The sequence below is a fragment of the Centruroides vittatus genome, unplaced genomic scaffold (assembly GCF_030686945.1).
Source record: "Centruroides vittatus isolate TY-2023 unplaced genomic scaffold, ASM3068694v2 scaffold_1014, whole genome shotgun sequence".
NCBI classification, from domain to species: domain Eukaryota; kingdom Metazoa; phylum Arthropoda; class Arachnida; order Scorpiones; family Buthidae; genus Centruroides; species Centruroides vittatus.
In genome coordinates this window covers 363,089-383,336 of record NW_027122665.1, presented here as the reverse complement: position 1 = coordinate 383,336, position 20,248 = coordinate 363,089, and the positions used below count along the sequence as shown (strand labels likewise).

Genomic DNA, 20,248 nt, shown 5'->3' with positions numbered 1-20,248 from the left:
TAAAAATAAATATAGTAACGCATATTTATTATATGAGAATACACAACTAAAGTAATTCTCAGGTAATTGAGTAACGTCCTCCGAAAAACAGGGAAACGTGCCTCGGTCCTCACAAATCTGCCTCGAGCAACATTCTCGTCTTTAATGATTTAATAATAATAATATAGACAAGAAAATAAATTACATGAAAAATGTTAAAATTAAAACTAAATACCATACAATATGTGTATGACTCGTATGTTATGAAAAATGCTGCTAGAAATCTAGAATTAATGCATAAGCAAAACTTAAAAAATGATCAGCAAATGTAATTATGCAATTACAAAAAAATATCTAATTAATTGAGAAAAATAAAAACAAATTATTAAGGAATTTTTTTAACATAAACGTAATATTTCGAGAGTAATTCTGAAATCATAAATTACGAAATCACAAAAAATTAACCTGGTATTATACTTGATTATTAAAGATAAATATTTAAATTAAATAATGGCAGTAACTGTGCCATTTAGAAATAATAAATTTTAAAATAAGCTAGTTAAACATAAAAAATATTCAGCTGCATTATCTGCTGTTAGAGAATTTAAATAAACATGTATAATGTAATCATTATTCCAAAGGTGAGCCATCAAGGCTTTTATTTTTGAATTAGATTTCAATACATCAGTTAGCTGGTAAAATATTACTGTTGAGAATAAGTTGATCAAATCTGTACAATACTTTAGAAAAAAATCTTTTAAGGAAATATTCTATTTGTAATTAATTATAGTTTAAACCCACAGCGGCCTAACTGAAGCTTGCGAGCTGCATGCAGCTCTTCTAGAACCTTATTGTGACTTCCATATACTTATAGTCTCTTTTTATAAACTTGGTACATATTACTTACACATATATAATATGTTTTTAAGTTTTCTGACTGTTATATAGTATGATATACAGATGGATCATAAGTGTGACTAACAACTTAACCTCAAGCAAGAAACTGAAAGATGAGGGTACAGTACATTCATAAAGTTGAAGGAGTTAAATGATTGTCCTATCAGTCATAGAGTATCAATTAAGTAACAGTGATATTTACTATATACATCATATAAATAGAGGATGCAGCTCCCACGTATTTCCGATAGGTGATATAGGGCTCCTATCATGACAAAGTTTGACCACTCGTGCTGCAAATATTAAAAATTTGTTTTTAATTATAGATTATATTTTAACTGTAGCTTGTAATTATTGAAATTTTGTATACAACTGACAAAAAAATATTTGTTTTCTAATAATCCTGAAACTAGCTATCAATAAAGTAAAAGTTCATCTTTCAATATGGCTTTTTGTATAAAGAAAAGTTTATGTTTACAAGTACTGTACGTGTTTCTCAACATATCAAACTTAAAACAGACTTAGTAGTATCAGTTACTGGTACAATTAAACTATTGTTCTAACATGACGCTCTCTTAAAGCTAATACTGAAAGTTAAGCTTACAGGACATTCTTTAACAATTTAAATGGAATTGTATAACCACTTGTATATTGTAATTATTGCTTATATCTTTAAAGATCAACAACTGCTGAATTATTGGGCTAGCAGATGGCTATAGTAATATTAATAATTAAAGTTAATTTGCTACTAGAGTTAGGCATTAGGCGCCATCTCTTGCTAAATTTAATAATTAGAATTTTAATTAAATAATTTAAATAAATTTAGGCCTAACTGGAAGAAAAGAATCGGCCCGAAGCGGGATCTATATCTATATCTTTGCTTATATCTTTGCTTATATTGTAATTATAAGCAAAGATATTAAATTCTTAAAAACTATAAAGCATTTAACTTTATTACAATTCATCCATTAACGCTAAGTGCTATATAATAGAGAGTATAATCCTTAAATACTTTCAAAACTAATAAATAACATCCAAATACTGTTCTATAAAATATATTATATTAATATAAGATTTATTATACAGGATGTCTGAAAACTTAGATGTGTAACAAGAGAGATTTGCAATGACATTAAAGTTATATGTATGGTATTGCATAAGGGACATGCATCTGTATGTCCCGCATTTCCACTTTGCAATAAGTGGTGTTACTGCTAGCTTGCTGATGTTATGGAATTCCTACCCACATTTGCCCAGACACAATTGACTGAGAGTGAGATTGCAGATCCATATTGGCCAAGTGATAATAGAGTTGATGATTGAGTAGTAAATATTCTTGATGAAGCACGTGTCCCATAACAATGGAAATTTACAGATACAATGCAACAAAGGTTCACCCAGCAATTTCCAGATGCTTAGATGTTCCACTTAAACCTTTTCCACTGCACAGTAACTTTTTGGACATCCTGTAGTAGTTTTGTCTTCTTCAACAATGAGGTTTAACATTAAAATAGAATACAATTTTTAAATTCTGAGCATTGTCTCCTTGTCAGATTGGAATATTTGTGTTTATAAATATACAAAAGCATATAAAAATGTCCAGAAATAAATGGTGCTGTCAATTTTTTGCAACAATATCTAAACATTATTTAAAAATAAAACATCCTTCTATTAAAAATTTCAATATTTATTACATCACAAAAACATTTACGGGAAGAAAATTTGATTTCTTTACTTTCTTTTAGCATAATATCTAACGTTTCACATTCAGATTAATATGAATCATGATTCCGAGAAATTCATTTTTTGGATCACTCACTTGTCCCACTATAAGGCAATCACTTTTATATTTAAAAAAATGTAAGATATGTGAATAAATGAAGAGAATCAAAATAAGAAATACACACAGACTGATTGACAGTGGTGGATTAACTAACACCTGATCCCCTAGGCTGAGCTTTAGTAAGGCTTCCCATCCCAGCATTTTTCAAATAGAACAACATAGAATAAAGTGACATTAAGTTACATTAAATAAGATAAATAACACATCAGTGTAATAAAATATCAGTTAAACTATTTATTTGTTTGATTTTTTTATTCTTGGGCTCCATTTCAGGACTCTCCTAGCTTAAGAATTTCAGCTTGATGGTTAATCTGCCACTGCTTCTTATCAATTCATATAATTTTAATAAACTGATATGTTAATTATTGTGTAATATTTACTTTTAACATCTAGTTTATAATAAGCAGACAATATATCAATATAGATTACATGTTGATATCACACTAACAGATTATGAATTTTATTATAATACATTATACAGCAATTGCACGGTAATTCCCATTGGTTCATCCGTGTTTTTCTGAAACTGCACAAGTCGTACTCTCGTAACATTTTCCGTATCAATGCTAGTTTCAGCATGCATTTCTTTAGTACCGTTCACATAAGGCAACATAAGTTGTGGAGTCACATGAATTGCATCTTTCCCATATACCTCATGTGCCAAAACATCATGGGCTTGTAGAAGTGCCTAAATAATAATAGAAAAATTTTACTTTACATTTTTATAATTATATATTTAATATCTTTAATTTCAGATTCATACAATGAAAAAACATTTAAACTCATAAAATTATTAATATTTGAATGTCATTAAGACTACTAAAGCTACAGCAAATCAGACAAGTATTAAATGATCAAAACTACTACTTATTTCATCTGATAGAAGATATAATTAGTAAAATATATATAAAATAAAAACTTAGTATCAATTTATAAACTATTAGGTTACTGCTAAAATTCCTAATCAAAATCATTTGGCTGGATGGCTAAGGCAATTAAGGCATCAGTCTGTCACTCTGGGAGATCTGGGATCAAATCCAGGTTAGCATCTCCCCAGGAATTTTTTGTGGATGCTCTGTCCCGAATATGCCAGGTCCCATCCTTCACCACCTGACCACCCTTATTCTGGGCTGGCAAACCCATAATGATTACAGGAAAAAACAGCCTATCACTCTGTGGATCCAGAATTGAATCTAGACAGTTTAAAAACCCTAAGAATGTTTTGAAGGATGGTCCATCCCAGATATGTTGAGTTCCCATCTGTTGCCATCTAATGTTTCTTGTGCCCATTGCGGGCCTTGCCAAACCATAACCGACACAAGAAAAAGGATCTTCTTGGTGTCCACAGTAAGGAGAGTTAAAAAATCTCCAGAAAATTAATTTTGTTTTTCTGCTATTTTAAGACAAAACAGTGAATTTTTAAGTATTGCATGTTTACCGTATCAAATGAATGTTTTCAGAATGTTAGAAAATTATTATATTCTTAATATTTTCTATAGCTCTAAATATAAAGAGAATTGTATAATCTAGAAATCATTTTGATTATAAAAACTGCACATAATTTATATCAATGAAGACAAGGCAATAAATATTTTAAAAAAAAGTAAATTAGTCTTGTAGAGTTTGAATGAGATGCATCCAGTTAGGAATTTAGCAATTGTAGAGAACGGTTATAAACTGTATATAAGATACAGGATAAAAACAAATTAAGATATTTAATCAATGCATAACATTTATCTTCTAGGTACAGAGTTTAAGGTCTTGTATTACATAAGTGGTGACCTTGTAAATAAAAAGATTCCTGCAAAACAAAGAACTTAATCATCTACACACCACATGCAATCTTGTACAGCAGCAAAAAGGGTTTATTAAACTGGAAAAACTAACATTTTCAGTTGCATTTAATGATCTTCATTAGGTCAAAGTTCCAAAAATCAAACATTTACAAATACTAACGGAAATAGAACAGAAATGTGCAAACACCGAACATCTTTAAATATAAAAAATTGGTTAATGTTAAGATTGGTTAATAAAATGACACCAATCAGAAGACAGGGAACAGTGGGGACGCACGTTCTAACCTAACCTAACCTAACCTATTCTAATAAATTACTATTATTATTAGCAACCAAATTATTAGAATAGGTTAGGTTAGGTTAGAACATGCATCCCACTGTTCCGTCTTATAATCTCAGGAATCGGAGATGAGCCGCCATCTTCAATACCTAGGGTAACATTAACCAAAAAATTCTATAATCTGCTACCTCATTTTATTTTTTATATTTAAACACATTCAGTGTTTGCATATTTCTGTTCTATTTCCATTAGTACTGTACCTATAAATGTTCAATTTTTCAAACAACAATCTGATGAAGGTCATTAAATATGACTAAAAACCAAGGGCGTCGCCAGCCAATGGGCCAGGGGGGGCAAGATGATATAAATTGATAGAGGATATGAATTGTATGTAGGTAAAATAAAAACAATTCATAAATTTTAAGAAGCTTAAGATTATTTTAATTAAAACATAATCTTCTTGGGTTTTTCGCGCGGGAATTATAAATCGGGCAATAAATGACTTAGCATTTAAATAATTTTTTTCGCATGTCTAGGGAGGGGCAACTGCCCCTCTGGCGACGCCCTTGCTAAAAACCTTACTTTTTTCTAGTTTAATAAACCTTTTTTGCTGCTGAACAAGGTCGTGTATGACGGTCAAGTGATAAACTATAGCAGTTACTATGTGAAACAAAGAGCTTATTCTTGTACTTTTTTTACAATGACAATGCTTATGTTAGAAAATATATGTAAAATATAACATAAATTTCTAAAATTTTCCTTTAAATGTGATATCTACAGTAATAATTACTCATAAACTACAAAAAAAAATCATTTTAATAGTGAGACAGTTAAAAATATTAAATCACTCAGATTAATAAACTACAGTGTATAATGAAAAATGTTATAAGCAGATCTTTAAAAAATATTATGTTTACAGTATTAGGTTTAATTAATTTATAACATTCGGGTAAAAAATTTAAATATTTCAATTAATTTTATGTCAGCATCTTTAAGATTGTGCGGAAATTACAGTAAAATAACAATTTATGACAGAAAATCTATTATTAAATTTTAACACTTGGATGATTTTTAATTATTTGTAAAATAAATGTTAACAAGCTATTTAGAAATAGGTGAAATGAAAGTAATATAAATGTCGAGTTAATAATATTAGATTAAATGTGCTCATTGGTTTCATTTTCTACTTAAAATAAAAAAGTTGGATCTAAATATGAAGAAATATAGAGGAAAAAATAGCAATTGAAACATACATTCTGATTAAATTTCTGACAAGGAGAATTAATTATGATAGTTGAATAAAGGAAATAGTGATCTCATAGCAAAAAAGGACAATTTCAGAAGAAAACAAAATAAACAGCTGAATGGCCTATTACTCTGTATATAAGTCGAGTTACGGTCAGTGTTACATTGAGGGTGCCACAAATAGAATTCGAGCAGTCAAAATAACCTGAGAAATTTCTCACGGACAGTATGTCACACCCCATCCTTCATCATCCGGTTGCATCATGTCGGAGAACAAGAATGCAACCGGTTGCATCCATCGCCTGGCTGAACCCATGATGTATATGGAAAAAAAAAAAAGACTTAAAAGACTTAAAAAATAATATAAAGGAGTTTTCAAAAAATAATAATAAGAAAGACGAGTATAATTTATCTGAAAGTTAAGTTAGATTGTAGAATACCAAAAGTCATATAATATATTAAGGCCAGGAATATGTAAATTACAAAATAAAATTAATAAAAATTACAAACATTATCATGCCAATACATTAAATATCACAAATGCAGAAAATCAAGAAGGATAGTACACGAATAGAACCTAATAAAGATACACTAGATTAAATATGATATGCTTGTGATTTTTAATACCTTAAATAACCCAAATTCTACATCAGGAAAGAGATACTCTACCTTTACTTTTGTGTAGAATTTTTAAGGAAATAGTAATAGTAATAATTAAAATATTTTGCATTAGAAAAAGGAGTGGATTAATTATTAATATTAACAAAGACATAAATTGCCAGATGGTTCATGTTTATGTTAATTGCCATATGCAATTAACATATACATAAAACTTTAGTGAAAAGTTAACAGTTTAGAAAAATATAGGTAAATAATTTTTAAATTCAAATGATACTATTTTACTATTAAATTATTAAACAGACTATCCGATATTATGAAAGACAAGTTGACTAAAATTCTCTATTTATTCATGTTTTTACAAATACGTGAGATTTAAAAACAATTTTCTTTTAATTTTCCTTTGAATCTCTCATTTTGTTAATTGTAAAATCTTCCAAGAATAGAATATAGTTTCAAAGATACTTTAGTACTTAAATATAACAACTTCTATTTATTCTAAGTGATGATTTTAGGTTATATGAAGCTTTAAAAAAACTTGGATTCAAAAGTCCTTTCTGCATAAGTTTACATAACATCAAGCCATATCACATGCTGGATTAAATATCAACTATGCAAAACTAAATATTAACAAACATGTTCTGTGTATGTCTAAAAGTATAAGGATCTTAGCAAAAGTCTATATTCCTGTCTGAAACCACTAATGAGTGTGGGGTTCGAGGCCGTCAAGATGTTTTATTACGTACGTTTTTTTGATAGGATCCTGCCACCAGGGGTGTTTTTCCGGACACACCACCGATTGGGATGAAGTAAATGACTAAGGCGCGAGGGTAAGAGTCACTCTGAAGTGAGGAATGAGCCTCTCAGGAGGAAGAATACAGAGTCAGGTATAATCAATTAAAAGGAATTTATTAGCAAAAAAAAAAAAAAAACCCGAAAGTTCGGAACAAAGTTATCAAATCTGATTTTTTTGGAAATCCACCTATCTATCTATACAATGAGGGGTACTAACGGGGGGGGGGGGGGGGTTCGAACTACGCGACTCACAACATATCATTTAAACAAGATGTCTTCTTTCGTCTATTTCGACAGTTGGTCAATCTCTTGATCCTGTTTCACTCTCGCTCTTTCTTGCTTGTACTGTTCTGAGTATGAAAGTGATACTCCTTTTTGTCGGACTGGGATTCTCCTTTTTAAATATTTCCAGCATGGAAAGGTTTGTCATCCGGTGATGATCCATTTGTGGTGTCATCATCGGGTGACGATTTATTTGCGGTGTCGTCATCGCAGCTGAGATGATTATTTTCTGTTGTTTTTATTTGGCAATGACATCTAGCTTTTGTAGAGTCATCATTGAGTCGGTGTGACTCATCTTGTTTTTGAGGCAGTTCTCATCATTACTCATTGATTGCTTTGTCACTTTTCCCTTGGCATGTTGTGAGATTTGGATAATAAACTGTTTTATTCTAATCGTTTTAAGTTAATATTAAAATTTAGAAAAGGGGGATCCCTAGATTGGTAAAATAGGAGAATTTCAAGTAAAATTACACTTCACTCTGACACCGGGGATGAAATACTAAATACCGAACCTGTTACCGGTGTAATTTGCGTGAAAAAATCTTCTTTCCACAAACGTTTTCGAGCTTTCCAAACAGCTCTTCTTCAGGTAGAGAAAAAAAGAAGCTTTCTCGACTTCTCAGGTAGAGAAACTCTTTTTTTCTCTACCTGAAGAAGAGCTGTTTGGAAAGCTCGAAAACGTTTGTAGAAAGAAGATTTTTTCACGCAAATTACACCGGTAACAGGTTCGGTATTTAGTAGGAGAATTTCCTCTTACAACTTCAGTTGTTGTTTAAAATACAATTAAAGTTCACGCGAATACATAATTATCAAAAAAAGGTAAAAATAAGTGATTAAGTAAATATTATTATATTACAAATGTTGTAAACAGTAGTTCACAAAATGTAAACATCGAGGTATTTTTGGAGGGGAGGAAATGGTGGTCCTCACATGAGCGATGGAATGTCTAAGACGCGTAAGCAAAAATATGAATTTATGAAATTATATTAAAATAGGATAACCAGATGTCAGCTTTAATGTCTGGTGGTATTTCAAATCCAATGGTAATTTGTCCCGTCTTAAAAATAATTTAAAAAATTCAAAATACACTTTATGCCAATAATCACAATACTGAGAATTACAGCTGTGTTTAGGCATTAAAATTCAATTTTATTTACCTCAAAAATATAAAACAGTAAGCATTTTCAGCAGTGCATAACAGTCTTCCTTAGACAATATTTGAAGTACAATATAAATTTACAAAACTTTTTTAAACAAACATTCAAAGAGGAGAATGTATTTTCAAATCTCAATAGTACACAAAGCTTAACGCTCTTTTTCTGAAACTATTTCGAATATAACATGCTCTGATTGTAAGGTTTAAAAACATGCTCTCTTCTTCGAACGTTTGTTCGAAAACACTTTTAAAATTTATATCCCAGTTTGAATATTGCCGAGATGGTTACGCACATTGAAAGGGCTTGCTTTTATACAATTTTTGTGATAAATAAAACAAAATTTTAACACAGACATTTGTACCTCTCATCACTTAAAATAATTATATAGTATCTCAAAAAACAAAAAAATAAATTTTTTATTTTTATGAAATTAATTTTAAAAAATTGCCATTCGAGTTTGAGTTTTACAAAAGAGAACTACAAAAAAATAATACTGAAAAACAACGGTTTTAGGGCAAAATTCCATGTCAAAACTCCCAACTTGACATCTCCCATATGAGAAACAGATTTGGAAAAGCTACTCATTCATGATATACACTGATAGTTAATGAATGCTATATATTATAAATGCTTTCTGTATGTTTATCACTATAAATTGTTTATCATTTTATAACATTTATGGAAAGATGTGAGGGTGACATGAAGACAATTCACACCAAAGTTCTGAATACCCTCAAGCTAACAAAGAGGGGTTTGAAAATCCTCATTTTGTGGTATATATTTCTAAATTTTCCTATTTATAAATTCAGAAATAGCCACATTCAGTAATGTTCTTCCAATGGGAAGTAAAGAACCTGAAGATTTACATTTCTCGTGACCTAATTTCTTACACAACTGCCATTCACAAATGCATCTACATAATAAAATGTGTGTTTGACATTTGTTTTCATTCTTCAGAACTGTAGCAATATGTTAAACATTTGTTTATCTATCTGTTTATTGAGAAAATATGACAAACTTGTATTTTACAACTACAATTGAGACAGATGTGAATTTTTTTTTTAATTATATTGTTAGCAAGCAATTTAACAGATATATATATGTGTGTGTGTGTATATGTGTGTGTTCTTTATATTATTTTAAAAATATAGGCCTACATACATATATATTATCCTGCAAATACATTAATAAGTCTATTAATATTATATAGGTCTACATAATATATATATATATATATTATATGCATTATTATGCAATAACAGATGGATGAAATGATTGCAGCATTAATAATTCTCTGCACGGATGTCCTCGGAGCGAGTCAAACAAGGCCTTTCTCCCTGGGATTGATTAAAAAGTTCCACAAATTATAATCAGAAAAGTGATTGAGATATACTTTGATGCAATACTGTATTTTATTTTTTTTAAAATTGAATAATTAAATAATTAAATAAAAATTTGTTGATATAATTATTTGTCTCCAAGCTATGCCTTCTGGAAAATTTTGTGATTCTCTGCATCTTATAATCACTAAAATCTTTAAAACAACATTCTATTCAAGAATTTTTATGCCCAGCCATGTGAAAGATTGAAATATACCAAACATAGTAAGAAAATTAATTGAAAACAAATGCACTTCAAATGCAAATGACACTTCAAAGTAATTAATACAAGTGTTTCTACAAAGGCTGAGCAATGCTTGACTTGTCTTTCTTCTTTTTTGATCTTATCAGAATAAATTTCTGTCAGAAGACAATCTCATTTAAATTTATTACAAACTGAATAAGATGATTAATCACCAACAATAAATGGGAAAATTCACAGAAAAAAACCGTTATAAGAAGAATTAAAATGGGATTCACACTTCAAGAATTTCTTATAATGTTTTGAGGGATTGCGGGATGCCTCAAATTTAAAAGAGGGTTGGAAATGAACAAAGCAGTATATAGATGAAGCTGCTCAAAACATTTCCAATAAAGTCTTATTTGTGGCTTCATTAACACTACAATTGTCATCTGAAACTAAACAAAACTAAAATATAATATGAACTTTATATTATATAGAATTAGGTCAAACCACTAAAACTGTAATTGAATTTCACATTATAGTGATTGATAGTGAAATAAAAAAATATGATTTCAAAAGATGATTTTATATAGATGCTTACAACATGCCACACAACTCATTATAACTAAAAAGCCTTAAAATCCTTTGAGTATTTTACTAATTGACAAACTAATGGTTCAAGCTATCATCTAGATATCAAATTTAACAGTTCAATTTATGGTTAAAACTATCAGATTATTAAAACACTTTAGTTAGATCAATAATTAAAACAAGGATTACAAAGTACAAAGACTATAAATGATAATATTGTTCAGCCTCCTATCATAATGTCATTCAATTTATCCAGTATGAAGCAGGAATTCTTTTATGATTTTTAGTTTAAAAAGTTCAATTTAATCCTAAAAGAAACAAGAAAATATTCTAAACTCACTCATTAATATTCTCATTCTTAGGTACAAAATGTGGTTACTTTAACAGTTAACGAAATATTCTTTTTGAAGTTCTAGAACTTTCGCTCCTCTCCATTTTCATCACACGTCAGTAGAAGTATCGGCAACGTATCCGGCAAATTGGCCATAGCAGACTTAATAGTTATATAGCGTCGTCGGTTATCGTCACTTCGGCATCTTCCTCGCCTTTAATTTTAAATGCCCCCTAATCGAGTCTTCCCTTCTTTATAAATATCGCCCTCCCAGTCCGCATAAATCATTTTCACCCCATTTTATAACAGTACATCTCTCCGTCGGTAAACAAAAGCATTCTTACTTCTGGCAATTCATGCAAAACAGAGGATAACTTAAACTACCTTCTTATATTAAAGGAGGAGTATTTAACACAATGTAAACAGAGTGCAAGAACAGAACACAACACCAAATATATTAAAACTTTAATAAATAAAAGACGTTATAATTATAAATAACTGTAGCAAATTAAGACAGGAATGGAGAGACGAGACTTTCATAAAACATCAATTAAAGAAGACACGGAGAATCGATGTAGGGGGGAGATGCGAAGAGCCACAGCATGGTGCATTAACGACAATGCAAAACGTACTCGGAAAGCAAATTAAAAGGAAGATGCGGAAGAGAGGAGGAGGAGGAGGAGGAGAGAAATTTTCATAGAAATGTATTAAACGTTGTACGTTTCAACAATAAAACGCTTCTCCATTACAAGCTCGTATTTAAATCTCATTTTCGCATTGTTGTATTTATGCATGTGTAAATAGTCGAGTGGGACAAGTAAAGGCGCATTTAAAAATATACGTCGGGTTATTTTAGATGCGCGAGACCGAAAGAAAAAATAATAAGGAGGAAAACGTTTCGATTTTTAAGAGTTCAAAGTAAAAGGAGAGAAACGAAATGATCATATACTCGAATTACACGAGAAGTCGGATGTTGGGGGTCGAAGCGATCGATTTTCGTCACCGAAACCCAGAAATGGCAAAGATGGTAAGTAAGCGAGGGATGGAGGATGGACGACACAACAAACGGAAAGAGAAATACCTGCGGTTCGACCGGAAACTCTCCCTATTCCTGGCGTTACTGGAGCGTATACACGGATCTTGCCTGCTATTACGCTTACGTTAGCGCCAGGCGGCGAGCGATGCGGCCGGCGACCGATCGATAGTAGTCTCTCCCTCCTCTTCACCGAATCAATTCTCTTCCTCCTCCTCCTCCTCCTGTCGTTCCGGAGGAAGACATTTTTAAACCGTGATTTACCTGTCGAACTTCCTTTATCAATTAAATCTGCATTAATTACGAGACGAGGACTACTTTGCGCTTAAGGGGAATCGCACGTGTAAATCGACGTAATGTAACGGTATACGGGGATGTAATCGCCTCAAATATATATTTTATCGTGGTCGAGTAGGTGTAAAAATTAGGAAATCGTCCCTTCGGGATAAACGAGTCGAAATTTTAAATTTTCGCGCTCCAGTTTCCTGAATTTTTGCGATTTTCTTTAATGCCGCGTGTAAAATTCGCCATCGACGACGCCAAAACGCCACTGCTATAATAATAGGAATGGAAGATAATAGCCAGATGAATAATTTGGGAAATAAGATTTTTAAAATACGAAGAAAATCGCCATCGTCGTTTTTCTACTCGCTCATCGATCCTGCAGAACGAAACGTGTTAATAACATCGCGTCGCGGCGTCGGCGCAATCCGCAGCGCGACGCGAAACCAATTTCGATTTCTTACACGGAAGAAAAAAAACGAAAAAGATTTTAGAAAATTCTTTAAGACTAATTATTGTTTTTTCCCTCATTTAAATCGGTCAATTTTATTTTTTAATGATTTTTATCGCTAAGTGCATTTTTTTTACTATCTTGTATTACGTCACAGAATATAGTCCTTCCAACATGGCAGTTGCCAAACCAGACTAAACCCTTTTCAACCGGTTGTACGGAGAGACTGCTTCATTAGTTTAAATAGTTAATTGTATATTGCAGGCCTGGGACATTGGGTACTCCTTTCTCTCTTATGAATGGTTTAAAAGTAGTTCAGTCTGGTTTGACAACTGCCAACTTGTGTTGGAAGGACAATAACAGTCAATTCGCCCGTGTATAGTATTAATATACCAGTGTCTGCGTTAGACAAAACGTCGTCTTAACGTCGATAAGAATCCGGGTTCGAATCCGACTCCCGGATCTTGTACAATTTCGTAAACAATTGGATAATTCCTACTTTACAAATGGCGACGTCGGCTCGCTTATGTTATATCCCATTTAGAATTTGGCCATTTAAATACCATTATAGCACTAGTTGTGGGTAATTATTTACATTTCACACCACCGGAGATGAACAAGATTCTTTTCTAAATTATAATTTGATAATTAGAGAGAGAAGCTACTTATGGATCGAACGCTGCCGAATGATAAAGATGGCGGCCATCTCTCTGGGGATCCGGGTTCGGGATATCACGAAATTTTCTGAATCCGGTGATTAATAGCGTAATTAGAGATAGGCCCGGGAGGCCACGCTCCCTATCTTTGTAAATAAATTAATTAAGAAAAAATTCAAATAAGAACTGGAAAAAAAAAATTGGGATATGCCAAACCAGTTATACACATGTATATACAATATATAAGGTTTGGTATATTTGTGTATGGCAATATTACAACTGGGCGGTCTGCAGAAGGGGGATGCCTCCCGGAAAAATTTTCTAAGGGAAACTGTGCCTTTATTTAAATGTTAATAACGCGAAGATGACCCGGAAAATTCCACCTGGCCAGCCTGTTGACCAGGCGCGACCCACGACCGACTACCAGTGTACAGCGGTTTTATCCACTCGGCCATTAGTAGGCCTGTATGTAAAAGTTCTGATACAACGGTTGTATGTTTGCACGTTCCTATGTGTGTTCCCGTTTTGTTTTGTTCTTTTTTTAACATTCCGCCCCGAAGGCACTAAAAAGGCAGTTTTAGCATGTCCATTATGAGTTCGGCTAAGCCCACAATGGGGTAGCCTGGAATCGAGAGAATGGGCCCGACATATTCGCGACGGACCACCCCGAAAAATCCCTTGGATTTTCCAACTTCCCGGATTCGATTCCGGGTCCCCCAGAGCAGTTGGTTGACTCACCGTCTTTATCTGACATTATGAAAATACAATACTACGTTGTGATTCTCAAGTATTGTAATATTTAAATTTATAATTTGTTATTATTTATCCCTGTGGAAATCATTTAAACACTTCTGACTTAATTGTCTAATTCCTGCCAATTGTTACTAATTAATGCATTCGAGTGTTAATTATTCATAAATTATAATTAATATGTAGTGTTTTGTAATTAATATTAAACCAGATTATTTGGAAAATGTATAAAAAATTTACAAGTTCATTTATTTAAGATGAAGGCAATTTAGTATATTTAAATGATTAAAATAGTACCCGGGGTTTATAATTAACTGTTAATTAAAATTCAAAAAGGATGAATTAATAACAACTCAAAATTATCAAAACACAAGAGAGAAATTCTTAAGAAAAATTATAAAAATCACTAAAGTAACGCTTGTAATTTATTATTATTGTTGTTTACTCTTTCCGCTTTATGGACACTAAAAAGGCCGTTATAATCATACCCGTCGTGGGTTCGGCTAAGGCCACAATGGGACTCCAGGTGATAAAGGAAAAAACCAACGAGCTAGAATGTACTATATACAGTGGCTGAAGCGACGCCACGTTTGAGGAAAACTGAATATACGTCCACCATTTTCCTTTTAGTCAATGGGGCATGGCATTTGTGTTGTTTAAAGGCAACGAGTTAGAATATTCCAACTCGTTGTGTAAAAATGGTAATACCGTCGTTGCTACCAAGAGCGTTGTGACCATAGTCACAGCTACTGTATGTAGTATATTATAGCTCGCTGGAAAAAAAAAAAAAAAAAAACATTAAATTTTTAACGCCATCGGCTGGACATTGCGTATATAACAAAAGAAATCACAATCAACCCTAAACAATATTTTGAACATTAATCTATCTTATTAATATAAATTTTGATATATTTTTAATGGTCATCTTCTAGATTAAGGGTCTCGACCTTTTTGAGCTCGTGGCACATATTAATTTTTGATGGTTCAATGAGCCAAGGTGGCATCAAAAATGCTGTTTTTAGACGGAAAGTAAAATTAAGAATCTTCAAATATTAAAAAGCAGAGAAACAATTAGCGTTTTAAAATAATTTTTGAAAGTTTCGTGGAATCTTTACGAGAAATTCGTGGCATACTCCGTTTTTATGTAGCGATTAAGTAAAATAATTTTAACAGAACGGATGGTTAAAATGAAAAGGAAGCCATATTTTTTGATCTAGCGTGAGAGAAATATGATATAAAAAATTAATTTTAGCGTTGCATTCTTCTCAGATATTGTGTAATGTGGTCAATACTCTTTCGCGAATTCAAACTTTAATTCGAATAAAAATTTTTCGTATTCGAGACACGAGTAGCCCACCAGTGGTCGAGTGGATAAAGCCACTGAACAATGGTTTGCACCCTATCAACGGGCTGGCCACGTGCAGTTTTCCGGATTTTCTTCACAATACTTAAGTAACGTGGATAAGTGGGTATGCGGGTAATCGTTACAATACGTTATAAAGAGTAGAGAAATGCTAGGGATATGCCTTTGGATAACAAAATGATTCAATTTTGTTTCTGACGTGTTGAATAGCGAACCGTACTGTTATATCACGGTTCTATACATTATATACGTAATTAATAAAATAACGTTCGGTACCCCGTGTTGTTATTCCTCAATACAATAAAGGGAGTCCAGAATATGCGGTACGTAATTTCGGGGTCACCATGTCCGAAGCCTTACGGAGCGTTACAGGTGCCGCGTTTCTTTATGCAGCGCTCGAGAAGCGCTTTGCCGCGAATACATTGAAACTGGTTTCTAATTGATCAACACTGCTCGTGACGTCATTTCGCTACACTCTCGCTGCATGAAGAAACGCGGCCAGGGTGAGATGAAAGTTATAAAGTATTACAGTACAGTATTACACCCGGCCGCCCCATTGTAGGCCTAGCCCGACCCATAATGGGCTTGCTATAAGAGGCCCTCTTAGTGCCCACAGGACGGAAAGAGTTAAAAAAAAGTACAGTATTACAGTACGTAAGCAAGTTGCTGATTAGTGATCAATAACTTGCATAGATCCGTTGTCGTATAGGCTTATGCGCGGACTTTAGAACCCTCTTTCTTAAATTTTGGTTAGCATTTGGAGGGATAGCGCTTGGCGAGATGGACGTTATGTAACCTTTATTATTATTATTATTAATCCCTAACTCGTTTATCTGCAGAATATGAGCCCGCATGTCTTCAAAACCATCTCATGTTGCATGACAGCCCGAGCCCATGAAAACAACGGCATCACTATCTTAGTCACGTGGCACGCGGAGACTAAGGTCCTAGCATAAGTAATCGGTTCATATAGACAGGATCACAACCATATTATGTCATCGACTCCTTTTCTGAACGCTATGGGGACATCCAAGGCTTCAATTTTGAACGGAACGGCCATATCCGGAGTGACTCGGTCGAACCGGTCCAAGTCCGAGTACACCCTATAAGAAACTGGTCCCTATTTAGGTGTTAGGTATGCAAAGAAAACCCTGAAAACTCCACACGACTAGCTGGACGGTGAGGCGCAAACCCGCAACCAACCTCCAGAGTTCAGTAGTTGTATTCACTTAGTTAAGGCGTCAACCTACTGCTCTAGGACACCCGGAATCGAATCTGAGCGGCAAAATATCACGGGTGGTTCGTCTCGAATATATTGAGGCCTCATCCCATTGTGTGCCTGGGAAAACTCACAATGAATATAAAAAAGGATCTTCTTAGTGCCCACAGAGAGAAAAGCACTTTAAAGAAGAAAAAAGCCAAAAGAAATGTTTCTCTTTGCACGATAGTTGTGGGTGACACCAGATATTTCTAATGTCGCTCAACGTGTGGATGAAATATGTGATGTGTCATGTTTCACTGCAGCGTATAAACGCTTTTCTCGACATTAAGTTTACAATCTCGACGTTCAATTGTATTGTGAGTATCAGTTCTGACGTTTCGAGTTCCTCTTTAATTTTTCATCCATACGAATGACGGTAAATCTGAATCGGATGCTCACTTTTTTATCCATTTGCCTGGTTACCTTCGCGTGTCTGACACCTTTTTTTTTTTTTTTTTTTTTTAACTCTTTCCGCCCTGTGGGCACTAAGAGGGCCTCTTTTAAGAAAGCCCATTATGGGTTCGGCCAGGTCCACAATGGGGCGACCGGGTGGTGAGGGACGGGGCCCGACATATCCGAACGGACCACCCCCCGAAAAATTCCTGGGGATTATTCGACCCGTTCGGATTCGATCCCGGGTCCCCCAGAGCGGTAGGCTGCCACCTTGACCGCTCGGCCATCCGGCCGTCTGTCTGACACCTAAACAGGGGCAAGTTTCCCGTAGAAAGTCTTCTGGAAGGCATCCTCTCACTGCAGATCGCCCATGTGACGTATCTCATCCACCAAACCATAAATTTTAATGTATGAAATATATTCGTTAATTTAAATATTATTAAGAAGTTTTTCTATCTGTGAACACATTTTTCCTAGTCCTGTGTGTACTACTTTTAATCATACCCATTATAGGTCTGGCTAAACCCATAATGGAGACGACCGGGTAATGAGAGGTGAGCCCGATGTAACCGAAAAAGACGACCTGTGAAAAACTGAAGACCGCGACCCGAACTCGAACCCGAATCATAAAGGCAACAGTATGTTAACACTTAATTAATATGGACAACATACAGTACTTACTTTAATATCGTCTTTACAAAGAATCATTCTCAGTTCTTCAGCTTCAGTCTCTAGATCAACAGGACACTCTTTGAGAATATCCAAAACCTGCAAAGAAAGAAACGTCGTACGGTAACACAATTTATAATTATATTAAAAAACTTTATTTGGAGTATATTTTCCGAAATAATAATTAAATTTACGGTGGATACACGCGTGTTTCTTAATTAAATTGCCGAATTTTATCGCCTTATTTCAGTACTAAGCACGTATCAAGGTTTAGAAAACTGTTTTACATCCCTCCTTTCGAAGTTTTGATCCCATTGCGGGTCGAGCCCGCTAGTAACGAGTGCTAAATCGTGTAAAAAGTGACGTGTATTTCGATCACCGAATGTCGAAAGGTCGTGTTTTAACCTATTCAACGCCTCAATAAGCAGGATTCGCCATTCGTTCTTACAAAATCTCAAATTGGCCGATCCTCATTGAGAATGACCACTTTCCAACTGTTTTATTTCATTATTTATAAATGGGAAAGTGTGAAGTATAAACGAGAAAACGTTAATACGGGACTCGAGATTTCTTTTTTATTTTAATCAACACATCCTAATAGATATAAGGGGTGATAAACCAGGAAGAAGAAACTCACCTCTCTGACGGCAGTGATGGCGTCCACGAAAGGATATCTCAAAGGGGTTAAGGATTTCATGTGGATCTGATCGTAAAGCTGAAAGAAATTTTAAGATTTCATTTTGTAAACATTCATAATTTCACTCTTTGAAAAAATCTGAAAAATTAATTTTTTTTTTTCGGCGCGACGAAAGCGTACGAGGAAAACGATAAGATTTTAGCTCTGAATGAGAGGTGTTTGACCCCCCGGGGGTCGCCACTCCCTCATTTGGGCTGGAATCTTACCCAGGAAAAGAAAAGTGATCGATGTTTATAGAAGAAGAGAAACGTCGTAAAAATTTAATGCGGAAGTGACGTGCGACCGAACTTCGATCGATAATCGTAAAGTTACACTAAGAAACCGGTCGTCACTACAGCGTTTAAAGAAATTCATTTCCGCGCAATTCGGAGCGAAAATTAAATTTTTTAAATAAATAAATATATATTTTTAATAATTTTAATAAGTATACCAGTTAATTTTTACGGTTTTTTATGCGTTTACACGAAAATAACGGCCGAAAAAAATGTGTTAAAGATTAAATTTGATCTCTTCAACCTCAGAATTTCAATATATTCTATGAAATTCCAGGCACAGGTTACGGCAATTTCGTTACGGAGAAAGAATCTTTACAAACAATTGTATTGTTACTTTGTATGAGAAACAATGCAATGCATTGACGCGTTAACTACGCTCTCCGGAGTTTCGTACTCGCGAGTTCACTTCCCGATTCTAATACGCGTAGACATAAGAAACAAACACTAAGAACAAACACCCGGAAACAACACTTTATATGCAAATTTGACAATTGGTAGAACCAGTGGCGATATTCGAAATAGTTAACAAAGGGTTCGCTAGCAGAAAATTTTTCCCTGACAATCACCGACAAACGAAATGGAAGTTTTGGCTAGAAATAAATACAATACCTTTCGTTGCGATATATCTAATAATCAGTGGCGTATTTGAAACGTAACGAGCCCTGGGCGAAGACCAGGTAACAATAGTTAGTATATTACTGCTGTCGCCCTTTTTTTTTAGGCAGAGAAATTTTTCACCCCGAATGGCACTACTCATAGTAGACAGATGTCATCATCTCTCGTAATACAATATCCCTTTTTATTTCGCTGTCCGTAGCCCGACACATGTTCCACAGCCATCTTGTATTATCTCGCGCGCGTGAGATTCTGGAATCTCTCTTATGACTGGATCTAGTTTCAAGAACTCTCTTGAATCGATCGCGATTAAACCTCGTTTCGGTCGAGATCGAAACGGTCGAGAGAGATCGCACCAAGGCATAGTCCCCGACCTTGCTCACAATCTACATTGAAATGCTCTGTGCGAACGGGGTATAAGACCCT

At 33.7% G+C, this 20,248-nt stretch overlaps 1 protein-coding gene across 5 annotated transcripts in view; it reads right to left on the bottom strand.

Annotated features, from left to right (window-relative positions):
• LOC136986141 (peripheral plasma membrane protein CASK-like) overlaps positions 1-20,248 on the bottom strand; it is a 108,167-nt gene that overhangs the window by 60,180 nt on the left and 27,739 nt on the right. For all 5 annotated transcript variants that reach the window (XM_067283615.1, XM_067283612.1, XM_067283614.1 and 2 more), the window contains exons 11-13: positions 18,873-18,950; positions 18,248-18,334; positions 3,220-3,407 (exon numbers count right to left, since the gene is read on the bottom strand). In XM_067283615.1, the coding sequence (XP_067139716.1) occupies positions 3,220-3,407; positions 18,248-18,334; positions 18,873-18,950 (353 nt within the window). The remainder of the gene's footprint in view (positions 1-3,219; positions 3,408-18,247; positions 18,335-18,872; positions 18,951-20,248) is intronic.